The sequence below is a fragment of the Chelonoidis abingdonii genome, chromosome 1 (assembly GCF_003597395.2).
Source record: "Chelonoidis abingdonii isolate Lonesome George chromosome 1, CheloAbing_2.0, whole genome shotgun sequence".
Taxonomy (NCBI): Eukaryota; Metazoa; Chordata; order Testudines; family Testudinidae; genus Chelonoidis; species Chelonoidis abingdonii.
Genome location: NC_133769.1, coordinates 211,198,397 through 211,215,229, shown reverse-complemented (window position 1 = coordinate 211,215,229; position 16,833 = coordinate 211,198,397). Strand labels below are relative to the sequence as shown.

The following is a 16,833-nucleotide window of genomic DNA, read 5'->3' as shown; positions in this document are numbered from 1 at the left end:
CCTGAAGTGATTTACCTCTCTGCTGGCTGCTCCAGGCGCTCAAAACAACGCACTGGCTGCTGGGGAAGGGTGCGTGGCTGATCTTGCATCTTCCCTTTGCTTCCCCATCAGAAAGTCATTTTTCTGTGGGGAAGCAAAGAAATCTGCACGGGACACAAATTCTGCATGCGTGCAGTGGCACAGAATTTCCCCAGGAATAAACGTTAACCGATTGACCTCACCAACTACAGATATTCTCAATATATTTTTGATGGAATAACACAGATCATACATAACTGCCTCTGTGTGACACGTTAGATAGAATGAAATGAAATTTACCATCTGAGTTCAGTGTTAGTGTCTCCTTGGTTCTCCAGCTATCAAACATATCCCAGAGTCTGACCGTTTTATCCCAAGAGGCACTAGCTAAGATACTCTTCATTGGGTTAAAACACAGACTACTGATGGGACCTTCATGGCCTGATAAGACCTAATGGAGTAAGAAAAAAATAATATGGAATAATTAAATGAAACTGAGTTCAACATATAATTATGTGGCAAAAACCGTGATTATGTACACAGGCTGTGGACACCCTTACTACATATGTTTAGGAGCATATTATTTTTTCAATACAAGGGATGTTATGCAGGTACATTCCTGTGTACAGAGATGGGAAAAGACTTCCTTTGGATCTTAAAAGAACAGGAAATAGAAACTAGGTAACTTTGGTGAAAGGCGATCAACTTAGAATTCAGGAATATAATGGATTTTTTTAAAAATGTATAGCTAACTAGCCAGAGGAATTGATAAGTAGATCATTTCTCCAGAGATTAAGGCTGGCCTACTGCTGAAACCATTTCACAATTTGCTGTTTTCTGAATCAAAGTCCTTGTTGCAATTCTGATTAAACAGTAAGCAATAAAAATATAAAAAAATACTCTACAAGCACATCTGTGGTTTCACATTTCCATACATTCCAATCAGGAAAGGAAATTCATGTCACTTTATTTTTTTAAACCCCCACCTGCAGAAACAGGTGTTTGAAAAAAAGGCAATACTGGAGTACAGGACTTCCACACATTTCTCCCTGCTATTCATCTGCTATCCTTACTGACTGCCTGCGCTTAGTAAGCTACTCCATGATCAGTCAACTGGGTTTTTTCACCTAGTTTGCTTTCACATTAGTGTGGATGTCTAAGGCGTGGCCATACTCCTGTCCAGTATGCAAGTGGAAGCCATGGAGGTGGTGAACATGCCACTTCATAGTCATGTCTTTCCTTAAGTAAAAAGCCTCTGAGAAGAATCCAGAATTTTTAAGCCATAATGGGGAATTTAACCCCAAACTTTTTCATTAAAACCATAAGCTCTTCAATTCTATTGCTCCCAGTCTGCCACGAGCAGAGTATGGTCCAGCTCCGCACTGTAGCAAGAACATCCTCAGGCTGTATTCTAGTCTTGAGATTCTTCCTACAACTTCTACGTCATAATGAAGTGGACAACACAGGATCAGTTCTTGTCCCAAGAGGTGATGGTGGGCATGGAGAGGAGCGGGTTTCTCTACTGCTAGTGTTGTGTTCAGTCTAACCCTCTGCAAGGTACCACACTTCAGTGTAGTCAGTCAATTAGCCCTCTTTCTGGCTGTATACCTCTTCCCTCTTTCCCTTCAATAAGAGGTCATTTATGCACTAGCTGTGCTCACTCAGCAGCCAAAAAGGTCCAGAAGACTTTTCCTAGGTTGCTCGTAATCAGCCATTCAAGAATGCTGAAAATTAACCCATTTCCCACAGATACAAAAGTAGCATAGTCCAGAGATACCAAATTACAGATTGCCGGGGGTGGGGGGGGGGGAGGAGGAGAGGAGAAGGTGACTAATGTGGGTTTATACATATAGCTGCATCTCCTCCACAACACATAACCCTCAGACAGGGTTAACTAACCTAAAAGATACTTAAAATAGAAAACACTGGTTATGTTAATAGTGAACGTTCTAGAACAATCCTTACATCTAACAATCTGCCACTCTGCATTGACCAGACAAATATGTCAAACGAGTCCTGGGAACCAGCTGAAATAATCTCACCACTGGAGTCCACTGCTAAGCAAGAGAACTGGGCTGGTCGTGGAGAAGTGAAGGTGCGGAAATTGCGATATCTGTTATAAACAATATGCAAACATGATTTAAAAAATATATTTGTCTATGTCTAAACAATTAAAAAGTATTAAGAATATGTTACAAAAATTAAAGTATTTTACATTTTAATATTTTATACATATTTAACAATAATATTTTAAACCAAGAAGTGTAAGAGTTTAAATATGGAGCACACTTTGCAAAGCTACTACGTAAAGAAATTAAAATAGACATCCAAAAAAAGACATTTTTGCTCAGCCAGTGGAATTACGTATAACTTGCTCAATATGAATGAGTTCAAGACTGACTCAGGGACTCCTGTCCAGCACAAGCTGGACAATTTGTGAAGATGCTATTTTTTGATCTCCAAAAAATATTAATGTTCATCTTTGAAGATGTTTATTCTTTTTTAAAATATACTTATGTCTATTATGTGAATGATGGAGTAGCTCGCATGTGCCCCTACATACACTATCTGCTGAACAATCGGCAACAGCTAGGCCCATATGCTTTATTAGTTTCCTTTACTGAGTGAGCTAGTGGAGATGTTCCTTTAGACACATGCCTTTATCAGTTAACTGACTTTTGAAGCCAGAGTCACGGCTTCTCTAACTGAACTGTCAGCCTCTAGGTAACAATTGTGGTGACCAAATCACTGCACTTAGATCCAGTCTCGGACAGAGTCTCTTATGCACAGAAGACAGCTTTGAGGCACAAGGACAGAGGAACAACAGCCCATAATTGTGTAGTGTTGACATAGCCTATGGAAATAATCGTTTTCTTTGTATCCAAAGATGCTTGACAATGCAAAAAACACAGACGAATCAAGCTTTAAAAAATCCCAGTAATGATCCAATCCAGATGCAAAATGAGGATCTAAAACAATTCAATATTTCTTCTCTCCATCAACAACCAGGCAAGCTGGCTAGCCAATTCAGACTCCCTACCCTACTGTTTTCAGTTATTAGCCAAAATCTTATAAACTCACTTTAAACCTATAAAACAGCACTAAGATTTGAAGAGTGAGAAGGTTTTGACTGCTGGGGACTGTGGTTGGCAGTATATTGTATTTAGAGACTAGGAATGAAAACACAAGATCCTGATAAAACTTCAGACAAAACTGGGTGATGCACTGAGGCTTAAAGAGGATTTACCTGTGAAGATCAAAGGCTCGCACTGTTCCATCCAGGGAAGCACTCAGAATGACATAACCGGTGGAGGTAAAAGTTACAGCAGAGATGCTGCTGGTATGCTCCGTAAAAGTGACAAAGCAGAAGCTGCTACTGGTGTTCCAAACTTTCACCTGCAAAAGAAGTAAGAAAAGCCCTCTAAGAACTCTTGTATCATAAACACAAATCGCAACGCTCCAGCATAGCTTATTTCTTCTAATTGAAAGCACAATTCTGCATGACTTACTCACTCAGATAGCACTCCTAATTCAGCCAGTGGGAGTTCAGTTTGGGAGTGACGAATGCAGGATCAGGCCTTTTATTTGCAAAATCTCAGTGAAACACATGCAAGGTGAAAGTCTGACTAAAGCTGGTTGAGAACTTTCCTTTGGAATGATTTTTGGACACAGAATTCACTTTACACAAAAACTATTTTTTCCAGATTTCAATTTTGCAGGAAAATTTCAATTCTGTTGCAAAACTGTTCACAGCTCCATGGCTTCCCTGTTCTCCAACAGGGTGAGAGTTATCCTGAAGCTGGGGCTCCTAGGCCAGGGAAGTCCAGGCTGCAGGCAGCATAAGAAACTTCTTGAAAAGATCAAATCATATTGTCGTTTTGACTTTTTCTAAAGAAAATTTCAGAACTCCTGTGGGAAATTTGATTTTTCGTTATGTTTCAGAATTAATTTTCTCATTTTTCAAGTTTTGTAATTTCCCATAGAACATGAATTCTCATTTCCAGTCAGCTCTAAATTTGATTGGCAGCAGCGGGGCTATTTTTCTTGCCTAGCCCCAGATTTCAGAGTGAGAGAAAATGTATCTATTTCAATATATAAACTGTTAAGTCTCCAGACCATAATTTGAAAAGACGAATGGCCCATTTCAAACTCCAAAGCCTGGCGCTCTCTCTAATCTACAGCTTCAATACAAATCTCAACTAAGAGACACTTGCATTTTTCTTTTAAACAGCAACTATCTGCAATGGTACATTTGAGAAAATTTTGTTTAGGAATCACATCTTTTTATAAAACTTATTTTTGATTTATTCTGAGACTGGTAAACCCTGACTGTTAGAATGGCTTCGTGGGTGTTTCAGAATTTTGGATAACTGAGGGTCGTCTGTTCTGGTACACCATTAATCCATCAACTGTGCTTGCGTGTTAATGTGGATAGGTATTAGGGACATTACTGTCAAGCCCATAATTTGGCCAGCCTTTTTCTTTATGCTACATTGTATCTGCAACTGTTTCAAACCAAATTCTTAACTGCTAGAAACTGTAAGTAATGCAAGCAGCAGAGCCCACAGGAACATCTCTACAATAACAAACCAGAATGTAGAGGCAGTGGGAAAGTAAATTGCTTCCTAGCTTCCAAAACACACTTACAGGCATTGCGGCCAAAAACATGATTTTTAAAATGATGAAAACATGATTTGTCAGTTACAGTAACAGTGCTTTCTATAGGGTATTCAGACTTGTACCGCTCACTACACTTTTGCGAGCCAAGAGTTTTAAATAACAGACTGACTTACTTTCCCATCATCCCCTCCAGTAACTAAGTATTGCCCATCTGGAGAATATGCCAATGAGACCATACTGTTGAAATGGCCTTGCTGCTTCAGCACATAAGACTCACTTTGCCATTCCCACACCAGCAGCTGACCCAGACCTGTAAACACAATGGAGGAAAGGATACATATGTAATTCCGATTCAGTGACGTATACGGGCTACATACAATACTTGCATACATCATCATTCCCATTTATAAAAAAATCATGTGCATACAGATAACCTGTGTTACGCATACATCCACCATAACAGAATGCAAGGGGTCTGATTATTTCATGGTCAAGGCGACAGACTTTGTGCAAACATCAGCAGTTGTTACTTGACTTAGCATTCTTATTGCTATGCCAAGCCAATACTGCTGCTGCTGTCATTGGCAAAAGACAGATGTGTCCTGATGAGCAGCCAAAAAAAGGTGGAGGAAAACCATTAAAAAAAATCACTGGAAAGAGAAAAAACAAACACACACAAGCTTGAAATTGGTCTTTTATGTGAATTTTTTTTTTTAAATCTTGCCTTTTTTAAATGAATCCAAACTATATCTCAACATTAATGAAACAGAGGAGATCTAATGTCTACCAAAAGCAGCCAATTTAGTGTTCCTATTGGTCTGGCCAAGGGGTTACTGCATGGAATATCAAATGGCTTTCACTCAATCCCATGGGCTTGAGAAGGGTTCTAAGAGAGATGCATCTGTTTAGAGAGAGGAAGGGTTCAGCTTGCATGGCGGTTGGTTATGGACTAGACTTGCAGCTCAGTGTCGGAGGAGATTAGCTGGTGCATCCATCCAGCCATAACTTATAGCGAAGGAAGACATTTATACTGGTGAAGAGAGATGCATGCAGGAAGAAAGGTAACCCAGAATGAAGGTAAACTATAACCTATGTTCAGGCTCATGCCACAGTGTACTCCCTTCAGAAGGACAATGGTCTTATCAGTCAGGAACTGGACTGGGAATCAAGAGATTTAGGTTCTATTCCAAGATTTGCCACAGACTTCATGACTTCGGGCAAGCCACTTAATCTACATACTTCAGTTTTCTCATCTGTGAAATATTATTTCAACTATATCAGAGGGATTTTATAAGGACAAAATTATGGGCCTATAAAACAACAAATAAAACTTAAAAATGTGGGGGTCAGGCAGGACAAAGAACTCATACCTGCAGACCTGCAACATATTGCCTTAGAAAGGTACCCCTTGAACTACAAACCTGAACATCCAAAAGCAATCCAGTCACCAGTGGAGTTGATAGAAATAGTTGCAATCCTCTGGTCTGAGATACTAAGTGAAAAATGTCAAGAAATACGTAAGTTGAGGATATAGAATAAAGGAACAATGTAATTTGAGAAACAGGGTTTTGATTTCCTCTATTCAAACAAGTTCTTTGATTTTCACATTCCTATGAAATCAGAAATAATGAACACATTATATCCTCTAATAAACGTAAAGGAAACCAGCAAAAATACACTGCCTAGACAGAACTGGTGTAAGTTAGGCCAGCCCAGGGTTTTGGATCAAGGACATATGGAGCCACTTTCACAGCAATGCAAAAGGCACAATGAGAGTTTCATATTTAATTCTATGTTAAACTGAAAATGCATCAGGTATTTTGATCACGAGAGCCAACATCCCCATTAGCACAAGAGGACAAATTCCACTGTAGTCACTGGAGTTGGGTCTGCTTATACTAGTGGCAAATTTGATCCTAAGAGTCAAGGAAGCTGTAGCTAAAAGTATTCTCTGACCCCACTCAATATACAGGACACAGCCAACTATGTCCCAGTACATGCCCATCACTGTGGTAATTGAGTGGTATCAGAGAGCCATCGGTATCGTAGTCCTAGTAATACAAATCCAGGGACTGGGCTAGCAGGAACATACAGCATTTCTTCCTTCCCAATATTTGTGCACATTATCTCATTAGTCAACTCTCTCTCATTTAATGTCTGCACAACATTCTGAAGATATAAAATGCTGTACAAGTGTTAAGTATTATTTCAAGCCTAGGAGTATAAAAGTATTTTAATACAAAATGACCTGTGATTGAATCAATACACTCTCCCTAACCCCATCCAATTTCATTTTTTTAAATGAGTGTGGGTTTGAAGTAATTTGTACAGAAATTTTGTATGTGGTTTTTAAACTGTGTTAACTATATTTCACCACAGATAAAAAACACTGCCACAGTGCTTAAATGCTGATCAGTTTTACAAATTTCCACCATTTCAATTAAAAAAACTTCAATTAATCAAAGGATAGATTGCCCCGAGCTAACTGTGAGAAGCTGTAATTTTCTTCAGATACTTTTCAGACTTCTTACGGGATAGAAGGAAGAAAAATATAGTCCATGGTAAAGAGTATAAAATACGTATTTAAAAAAAGGAACTATGAACTCGAGCAAGGAGCTACTTAGCGGGACAAGATTAAAATCTGCCATATTCTAGAAAGATCTACTTTGTTGTAAATGGAAATTGTGCTTTCATTCTTTATACATCCCCTGTTTAACACACCACGGTACATAGCAACCATCAAAATATAATAATAATATTCATCTGGTATAGCTCTTTTTTTTCTGTCTTGAAAGCACTTTACAAACACTATTTATTAATACCCTTGTGGGGTAAGTAAGTAGTATTCTCATTTTATACAAACAGAAATTGACACAGCAGTTCAGTGACTTGCTCAAAGCCATAAAGAGGGTCTGCAAGGCTGGGATTAGAACTCAGGAGTTCCTGGTTCAAATCATGCCCCTCTTTAATAAAGCAATAAAGTGGAATTAAATGGTTTTATTTAATCTGTCAGAGATTAATGCACCTATTCAGATCACTGTGGCTTCAGAATTCCAACTCATGACTGAAAAGCCGATACCTAGTGAACTGTTCAAGACTTTCACGCCATGACATTCATCCTTCAGTATTAGACACAACGATCCAAACTAGGGCTTGTACAATTAAACTAACCTTAAGGAATGGATGAGGTTGAACTCTGGAAGCTCATGTAGGTGAAAAATTCCAGAAGCAAAACCAGTGACTAGAAGGTGTGTTTTCCTGTGATAAGCTGCAGATGTCAGGTTATTAAAATCTCCTTCTTTGTTGAAAAAGTACCTATATGCCAAAGAAAATACACCAAAAAAGCAATCTGAAGATGAGTGACAGGTATGCTTTTGCAATGACAATTCAACATAAGGCAAGTATTTTGGAGGTGGTACCACAATAAACAAACTAAAACCCAGCAGTTCTCCAAGCTGCTTATGATTTACATTTTGCCTTATTCCTCTAGCTGAACCACTCCTCCTACCATGGACACTACTTTACATTGTTATACTAACATAATTTAACAGAAGTTGCATACGACTATACACAATGAAAGACACTTAAGGTTAACCTCAAAGGAATTAAACTGTGAATTTTCCTTTGGTCACATAACGCCAACATCTGTGGTTTCTATAAATTAAGTGGCTAGCCCTGTATTCTTTAAGGTGATTCTAAATGAGTAATTGAAGCACTGGAATTATAAATAGTGTACTCTTTATACTGAGGTTTATATTTTTGTAGCTTTAGCTATTATGGTGTTGCATTTGATGGCACTCTCAGGGTCAAATAAATGTATGTTTGAATGTTATCCAACAACTGCATATGCCATTTAAAATTTCCTTATACTCTAGGACTATGTACTCCAGATTGTGTTTCACACTACAAAATAAGTCTCATTTGAAAATGTGGCACTCCTTCAGAAAGGTAACCCAAACTGCTGATGTCATCTTAAAGATACCTATTTTCTACAGACTAATGTCACTGAGCCAAAATTCAGTATTTTGACGTCAACCCATCTTTCCTCACAGAAATATAGCTCCACAGTAGCAAAAACTAAACATCTATCAGTGTCGCTGCAAGATGGCGTACACTGGACCTCATTAGGTTTCCTGTGTGTTTAACTTTAAACTACTAATTTTGAAGGTAATCTTTTGTGCCATCCTAAAACGAGAACATAAACATCATAAAACATCAATTTAATCCTTGGCAGATGAAGGAAAATCTTCTATTTACTCACCAATTGCATAAATCACTATTCACATGCTCAGGGTATGATAGAAATGGGTTTTATTGAAGGCAATTATAATAGGGTTTAATGACTGAAAGCTGGGTGGGAATGTCCAGTAGCTTCAAGTAAAACAGAGTATATTATTGTAAAGTGAACAGAGCCCAGCTACGTCTGTTATATGAATCCCAGCTATGTCTGTTATATCTATCTATATGTTCCTGTTATCGTTGGAAGATCACTTACTTTGCAGCACGTGAATATTTCACTTTATCTCTCCTTTCTTTTTCATTTGTAGTTGCTTTTCCATGAATCTCCTCACCCTTGGGCTCTTCAATAAACTCTTCACCCAGGTTTTCTATTGATTCATTCTTATCTTCTGCTCTGTCTTTGGGAGGCCTGGGCTTCAGACCATCCAAGTCTGTATCACACTGCCACACACAGAGGGCCCCATCCTGGCTAATTGTGTACAGCTGGAGTATAAACACACATACATCTATTATGCATATCAGACAGCCCTAGGGTTCCATAATCAGCCGAATTAAACAGCACATCAATCCACCAAAAAAAAATGGATTAGGGAGTGGCAATACTTACTCGATAATTAAGATTGTAACTAGCTTCCACTATAAAGAATTAGTGACTCTATAAATTTGGCTTAGAAAATTCATTTATCATGAAAATGATAAGATTTATTCTGAAGACAGAGAAAAATGTTTCAGAAAAGTCTAAAGACAATTTGGCAAATCATCTTTGAATTACAGGACATTAAATAACAACAGGTATTTTCCATTGGTGATTTCGATGAACACTTCATTGGAATACCAGTGCAATAGAAATTCAGTATGGTTATCTACAGATGGAAAAATGCTGGGCAAATTTTAATATGAACATTCAAATAAGCAGTGTGCTTGTTTACATACATCTAGACTATTCTCTTCAAAAAAGCAGGCTACGATTGCATCTTTATGCCCTCCCAGAGAGTAATAGATCAGGTTAACCCATCGCTCAGCTCCGAACACCCATGTTGACATGTCCTTGCTACCGACTGCAAAACACCTACAAAAGAAAATAAAGTCAAATCAGAGCATGGGTTCACAAACTTTTCCACTGTGTGGACCCCATTTTAACAGAGAGGTACAGACATTCAACATGTGAGTCCTACTGGACAGATGTTCACACTACAACTGGTAGTCTCAGCAGGGATGCCAAGGACTGAACAGGCAGAGGGAGCCAACTACACTCACTCCATAAGAGTCATTCCCTCCATGGGGAGATGGACACGCATTTTAAGGAATGGTCGTACCCTACTGCTGTCCAAGATGCGCTATATTCTATGGATACACACACAGGCAGCTTTAAAAAAAAACAAACAAAACATTAATTGTGCATAAATGTAAGAACAGACTGAGAAACTGAGAAATCAAAGGGAACTTTCAAAGCCAATGGAAGACTTGAGAATTTGGAGACTGGACTACAGCACACATACACAAATGAAATTTTTATTGGAGCAAAATTTCAGGATCCAACAGATACACTATCCTTAATAGTAATAATGAACACCAAATGAACAATGGGATTTACAAGAGCATCTTGCAATAAAGAGCAATAAAGTGGGATTTGCAAGGGAGCAAGGAGCACAAGTCCCATTGTCTTTTGTAATTACTTACTTGGAATCATCAGTCCAGTCAATGCATGTTGTTTCATCGTATGGACCATAGTAAGTTTTGTCCAGAACAAAGGCATTAAATTCTCGTTTCTTCCCAGGGGCATGGTACATAAGAGCAACATTGTCCTTTGTGATCACAAATTTCCTATCACCCAGAAAATGAAGAGCAAAATTATACACAAAACTGCAGGAGCAACCAGTCCTCCCATGTCAGAAACAAGAGTAATACAACAAAACAAAGTCCTGGCATGTAAAATACATCACCTGCGTATACAGTACCCTCCACTCCAGCAAATGTGTGTATATGTATAAATACACTTTGTGTGTGACTCACAGAAAGAAAAGTTTTCATTAAAATCAATTAAGATTTCTCAAGGAAAACAAACTTAAAAGTAAGGAAATGTCCATAGTCAAGATATCTTTTTTCAACAAACCTTAACCCCCACCTTTTGACCACTTTCATGGACATATTTATGGAGGGGCAGAGTAAGTCCCATATACCTCCAACATCACTCAAGATCCGACAATGCAAAACCTTGACTTCAACCTCCGCAGCATCAACATGTGCATCTCTTAGACACTCGTGCACCAATGAACTTGAGTTTTCCAATGGGGAAGTGCATTATGAAGTCAGAGTAAAGTTTCTAAAATAGTCCCCTACCACAGGGAATGTATATCCTGGAAAAAGGGAAGGGTGGGAAGCTTGACTAACTCCCTCCCTCCTCCTCCATCCCAACCCCACACTCCAGTCTACAGAAATTGATCTTGTTCAAATATTCATTGATTACTCCCCAATCCCTTCCAACTTCATGGATTAAGAAATTGTATTCCTTGACTGGCCTGTTTTTAATCAAGTCATAACCTGCTCTTAAAAGCTGTTATTTTTTAAGTTTCTGTTTACCTGCCATCTGGGGAAAAGCAGACACAGTGCACTGGCTTCTGAAAATGGAACTGATGTATCACAGATTTACCAATCAAACTGACAAGCAAGGCAGCTCCCTCTGTAAGGAACAAAGGAAAAGGATCACTGAAACAGTTTGACACTCTGAAGAAACTACAGGTACATAGATTTTTTTTTTTTTTTAAGCCACACATCTTTATGGGGGCAAGGGGTGGGGCTTTTCAATGTAACACCATTTTAAAATATTAACATAGTAAATCTGAACAAAATTAAAGAAGTCACATTCTGGTTCAACAACAACTTTGAAAATTCTGAGGAAGAAATACATGTTTTCAGAATTTAGGTTTAGTCAAATGTGGCTAGTTATGGGTAAATATTATCATATTTAATAAAATGGATTGTGTTCTGCAAACTGTAGTTCTCTAACACACCTTTAGGAACAAAAAAACCCCAAATACCTTCATCAACTAATATGGCAAGACTTCCATCTGGAGAGAGTCCCACACATGTGATATTGTGCCGTGCTGCCAATGGTAATGTTTCTGACTTATTGCTGGAGGAAAAGAAAACCAATAAAACAACATTAACCACAGTGGTGTAAGAGTGGTCTAATGACTTTGTAATGTACTAATGCTTTTCATTTTCAGAAGACTAGGGCTGGATTGCTAGCGCAGGGTCAGCATAGACTGGGAGTGGAGTGGAAACAGGGTGCATAAACTCTGAGATTACTTCATGCTGCTCAACATCTGCCCTGTAGATGAATAAGAGGTGGTGCTAAATGGAACACTGCCTAGGACTTGGCAGCATGATGGCCACAATGCAGACCTTTAAAGATAGGAAAGTTAAAAGTAGATCAGGGACACCAAGACTCCCACTTTCTACAGAGTAAAAAAACCCAAAAAACACAACAGAACTGCTCGGGGTACCATACCATATCAAATGCATACTGATAATATTGATCTTCTTTACTCATTGTTTTAAAATACTTTCATTTGTACAACTACTCTTCTCATTGATCCATGCATATGAATACAGCCCTGCAAATATCCGCATCCGCGGACCATGTTTGCAAACTGCAGATGGATGTGGATCCAAATTTTAAAATAGAGCCCTGCAAATCTGCAGATATCCACTTTATATCCACAGATCATGTCTGTGGATCGGATGCAGATACAAATTTTGCATCCCTGTGTAGAGCTTTACACATGAAATATGTATTCTCTGATATCTCCTGTCAGCCTATTATGTAGGCTTCACTTTTTTTTTTTTTTTAATTGAAACTACTGTAAGAGTGTGGTGGTGTTTGAGAATACTAGTCATTTTTTATTCCAGACACCTCTGTTATCAGGCAGATTGTTCCCTTCCCTCTCACCTAGATACTCTTCTCAAATGAAAAGTACTATACACACTTATTTTGGACGCCTGCAGTGTCTGTACACTAAGCAAAATCTTCTACCTCCTTGTCAGTGATTAACTTGTCAAACACTAATTCTGTTCTATTCAGTTCTCATACTATCTATTGAGCTCTTTATACAGCCCTCATCTCGGGCCTCCCAGCCTTTAATGGATTTTAAAATACCACAAGGAAATAGGGAAAACTCCTATTTTAAAGAGGCACAGGTTGATTTAGTGAAGGGGTCAGCAACCTTTCAAAGTGCTGTGCCAAGTCTTCATTTATTCACTCTGATTTAAGGTTTTGCCTGCCAGTAATACATTTTAACGTTTTTAGAAGGTGCCTCTCTATAAGTCTATAAACTATTTCTGTATGTAAAGTAAAAACGTTTTTTAAAATGTTTAAGCAGCTTCATTTAAAATTAAATTAAAATGCAGATCTTACCAGTTTAGTGCAGTGGTTCTTAACCTGGGGTGCAGGGCAGGGCAGGACCAGTGCAAGGATATTTTGTACCCTAGGCAAAACTTCCACCTTGCACTCCCCCAACCCACCCCTTGCACATCAGTTCGTTGAGGGGCAAATCCCAACAAGCCTTTATAGACCCCAAAGGCCAGCCGTGCCATGAGGCTGCTCCCCAGATCAGGTTCCCCCCTCCCCACCCCATGAACTCCCCTGGAGGGTGCACAGCTCCCCTGCAAGCCCTCCCCACCACACCCCACCAGCCCCCGCTCCGAGTCCACTCACTGGCTTTGCCGGGATCGGGCCGCTGCAGCAGGTCGGCAGGGAGGAGCTGCCTTCCGGAGGCAACTGAGAGCCAGAGCATCCTGCTTGCGACAGCAGCGAGCCCCAGCCATGGAGGGGGGCAGCCGCCCACAAAGGTGCGGTGGCACTAGCGGGGAGCAGCCATGCCTCCCGCCCCCGGCTTCCCCCTCGCCTAGGGTTACCATATTTCAACAATCAAAAAGAGGGGAGAGCCCTGCCCCAGCCCTGCTCCCATCCACTCCCTCCCACTTCCCACCCCGACTGCCCCTGTCAGAGCCCCCAACACCCACTGCTTCTTGTCCCCTGACTGCCCCTTCTGGGGGAAATTAGGGGCAGGAGTCCCAGGAACACCACCCCCTACCTAAGCCTCCCTGTTCCTTGTCCCCTGACTGCCCCCTCTTGAGACCACCCCACCCTAACTGCCCCCCTGTCCCCAGACTACCCCCTCTTGAGACCACCCCATCCTAACTGCCCCCCTGTCCCCTGACTGCCCCAAACCTTATCCACACCCCTGCCCCCAGACAGACCCCTGGGACTCCCACATCCCATCCAACCGCTCCCCGCCCCCTGACAGGAACCCCAGCACTCCTAACCCCTCCAATCCTCCCCCTGCTCCCTAACTGCCTCCTGGGACTCCCCTTACCATGCCCATGCGGTCAGATGTTGACTCCACCTGGAGTGCTGAGGCAGCGGGGCTGAGGCAGCGGGGTGGGGGCGGAGGCAGCTCACACATCTGGGAGCTGCAGAACCAAGTGCAGTGAGGGGGGGAGCCAGGGGGCGCGCCTGCCTAGGCTACGGCCCGGTGACCCCCCTCCCCAGGGCTCCTGCAGCAGATGCATGCGGGCAGCGATACCCGTGTGCTCCCCGGCTCCCCCCTCACTGTGCTCGGGCTCTGCAGCTCCCGGGAGCGTGAATCACCGCCATCCCTCCCGCAGCTGGCTCAGGGCCCCGCGCCCCGGCGGCTCACACTCCTGGGAGCTGCAGAACCTGAGCGTGGTGAGGGGGGATCCAGGGGGCACACCTGCTGCCAGTCTGGGGTCCTGGCCGCCGGCCCCGCTCAGCCGCCTGTCGGCTGAGTGAACGGAATGCCCAGCCGGCAGGAGGCTGAGTGGGCCCGGTGGCCAGAATTGCGGCTGGCAGCTGCGTGCCAGGCAAAATCGGCTTGCATACCACCTTTGGCACACGTGCCATAGGTTGCCGACCCCTAGTCTATAACATATAACTGAACTATTGTTGTATGTAAAGTAAATAAGGTTTTTAAAATGTTTTAAAATAAGCTTCATTTAAAATTAAATTAAAATGCAGAGCTCCCCAGACCAGTGGCCAGGACCCCAGCAGTGAGAGGGCCACTGAAAATTAGCTCGCCCCATACGCATGCCATCAGTTGCCTATCCCTGACTTAGTGACTTGCTCAAAGAAAGCAGGTCAGTGGTTGAGCCAAGAATGGAATCTAGGTCCCCCAAATCTTTGTACAGTACCCTACCCTGATCACTAGACTAGAACAGCTTTCCTACCATTTATCCCATAACCATCACTACAGTTGTATCCAAACACTTCACTACCCAGCACCTCCAGCCCCAGTTAAATGCCAGCCTTTCAGGAGCTAAAATGAAGATATGTGGTTTATACACAGCCCTACTGGATTATTGCACCAGCTGGCAGGAGAGGCACCATGCAAGACCAGGTCACTTACTTTTTCAGGTCAAAGACAGTGACTCTGTTCCCGACGGGGCTGATGACGGAGTTACCATCTGGGGTGAAATGCAGGTTCCCACGTCGATAAACTGTGCCCAGCAAGTTAGAGAACTTGGGGAAAAAAGGAGAGGGTGCTCTTACTGGGGCCTTAACAGGAAGGAGCATCCCAGGGAAGAGATGCTGAAGGGTCAGGGTGGGGTGGTGACAATCCCAAAGGGGGGAGCTCAATGTGCTGGAGGGGCAAGCAGGGGTTCAGAGAGATAAAGACGGAACAGTTATTAAGTGCTCAGAGCAGGGAATATGGGGAGCCTTGGGGCAGTCCAGGGGACACAGGGTAGAATGTGTGTGTGGCACAGTGTAGAGAGATCCATGCAACAAGGGATGCGTTGTTCCCAGGGACTCCATGGGCATGGTGTGGGGGGAGGTAAGGGGACTCTGCAAGGAACACAGGGTAGGTGGTGTATTGGGTGCAATATGGGGAGAATTCATTGGGGGATACCATGGATTCGGGGTGTTTGAGGGGGCAGTCTTGCGGTTCTACAGGGAGCGCAGGGTGGGATGTGTATGGGGGCCAGTGAATGGGGGATCCCAGGGGCTCATGGTGTGTGTGTGTTGGGGGGGGGTTAGTCCTTGGGTCTCTGCAGGCAGGGCAGTGAATGAGGGATCCCAGGGACCCATGATGTGTGTGTTTGGGGGGTCCCTGGGTCTCTGCAGGGGGCACAGGGCGGGATGCGTAGGGGGAAGTGAATGGGGGATCCCAGGGACTCAGGGTGTGTGTGTAGGGGTCCTTGGGGCTCTGCAGGGGGCACACGGTGGGATGCGTGGGAGAGAAGGGCGGAGGATCCACAGGAGGTTCCCAGGGACTCACGGCAGGATGTGAGGAAGAGGACTCTGGGGCAGGGTCCCGGGTGGTGCTGCAGGGGACACAGGGTGGGATGTGTAGGGAGCAGTGAATGGGGGAATCCCAGGGACTCAGGGTGTGTGTGGGGGTCCTTGGGGCTCTGCAGGGGGGCAGGGCCGGGGATCCAAGGGGGGTTCCCAGGGACTCAAGGCAGGGCCCGGGGGGCGCTGCAGGGGCGGGTGAGGAGCAGGGTGCGGGGTACAGAGAAGAACGCGCGGGGGGCGGAGCTCGGGCTATGCCGGTGGCGCGCGCGCCACCCCCTTACCCTGTAAGCGAACTTCATCGCCGCGGCGCGGCTCGCGCTGGCGCCTGCTGAGCCGCGTCTCCCTGCACATGGAATGCGCGTGCGGCCCCGTCGCCTCCTCGCGCCGCGGGCTCCCTCACTTCCGGGTCACTCACCGAGGCGGCCAGCCTCACAAACGCCCCCTGGCGTCCGGGAGGGAAAAGGTACCACAGCTCCGGGGAGCAGCCCTACGCATGCGCTTCGCCAGTCTCTGCTCCCCTCAGGATTCAGCCTTTTAGGGACGAAGAGGCGCCTGCGCGTTTTTTGTTAAGCTGCTAACCCGGGGGCGGAGCTTGCGCGTGCATGTGATGCAGTGTTGCTCCGTGGGGACCTGGTGCCGCG

General features: G+C 43.2%; 1 protein-coding gene across 1 annotated transcript in view; it reads right to left on the bottom strand.

Moving 5' to 3' along the window:
• PWP2 (PWP2 small subunit processome component) overlaps positions 1–16,608 on the bottom strand; it is a 30,794-nt gene extending 14,186 nt beyond the window's left edge. The window contains exons 1-13 of the mRNA XM_032801005.2: positions 16,474–16,608; positions 15,306–15,418; positions 11,916–12,010; positions 11,458–11,557; positions 10,558–10,701; positions 9,811–9,946; positions 9,134–9,360; positions 7,810–7,953; positions 6,060–6,130; positions 4,812–4,948; positions 3,266–3,414; positions 1,984–2,131; positions 319–469 (exon numbers count right to left, since the gene is read on the bottom strand). Coding sequence (XP_032656896.1) covers positions 319–469; positions 1,984–2,131; positions 3,266–3,414; positions 4,812–4,948; positions 6,060–6,130; positions 7,810–7,953; positions 9,134–9,360; positions 9,811–9,946; positions 10,558–10,701; positions 11,458–11,557; positions 11,916–12,010; positions 15,306–15,418; positions 16,474–16,491 — 1,633 coding nt within the window. The 5' untranslated portion in view covers positions 16,492–16,608. The remainder of the gene's footprint in view (positions 1–318; positions 470–1,983; positions 2,132–3,265; positions 3,415–4,811; positions 4,949–6,059; positions 6,131–7,809; positions 7,954–9,133; positions 9,361–9,810; positions 9,947–10,557; positions 10,702–11,457; positions 11,558–11,915; positions 12,011–15,305; positions 15,419–16,473) is intronic.
• Positions 16,609–16,833: the final 225 nt, after the last annotated feature.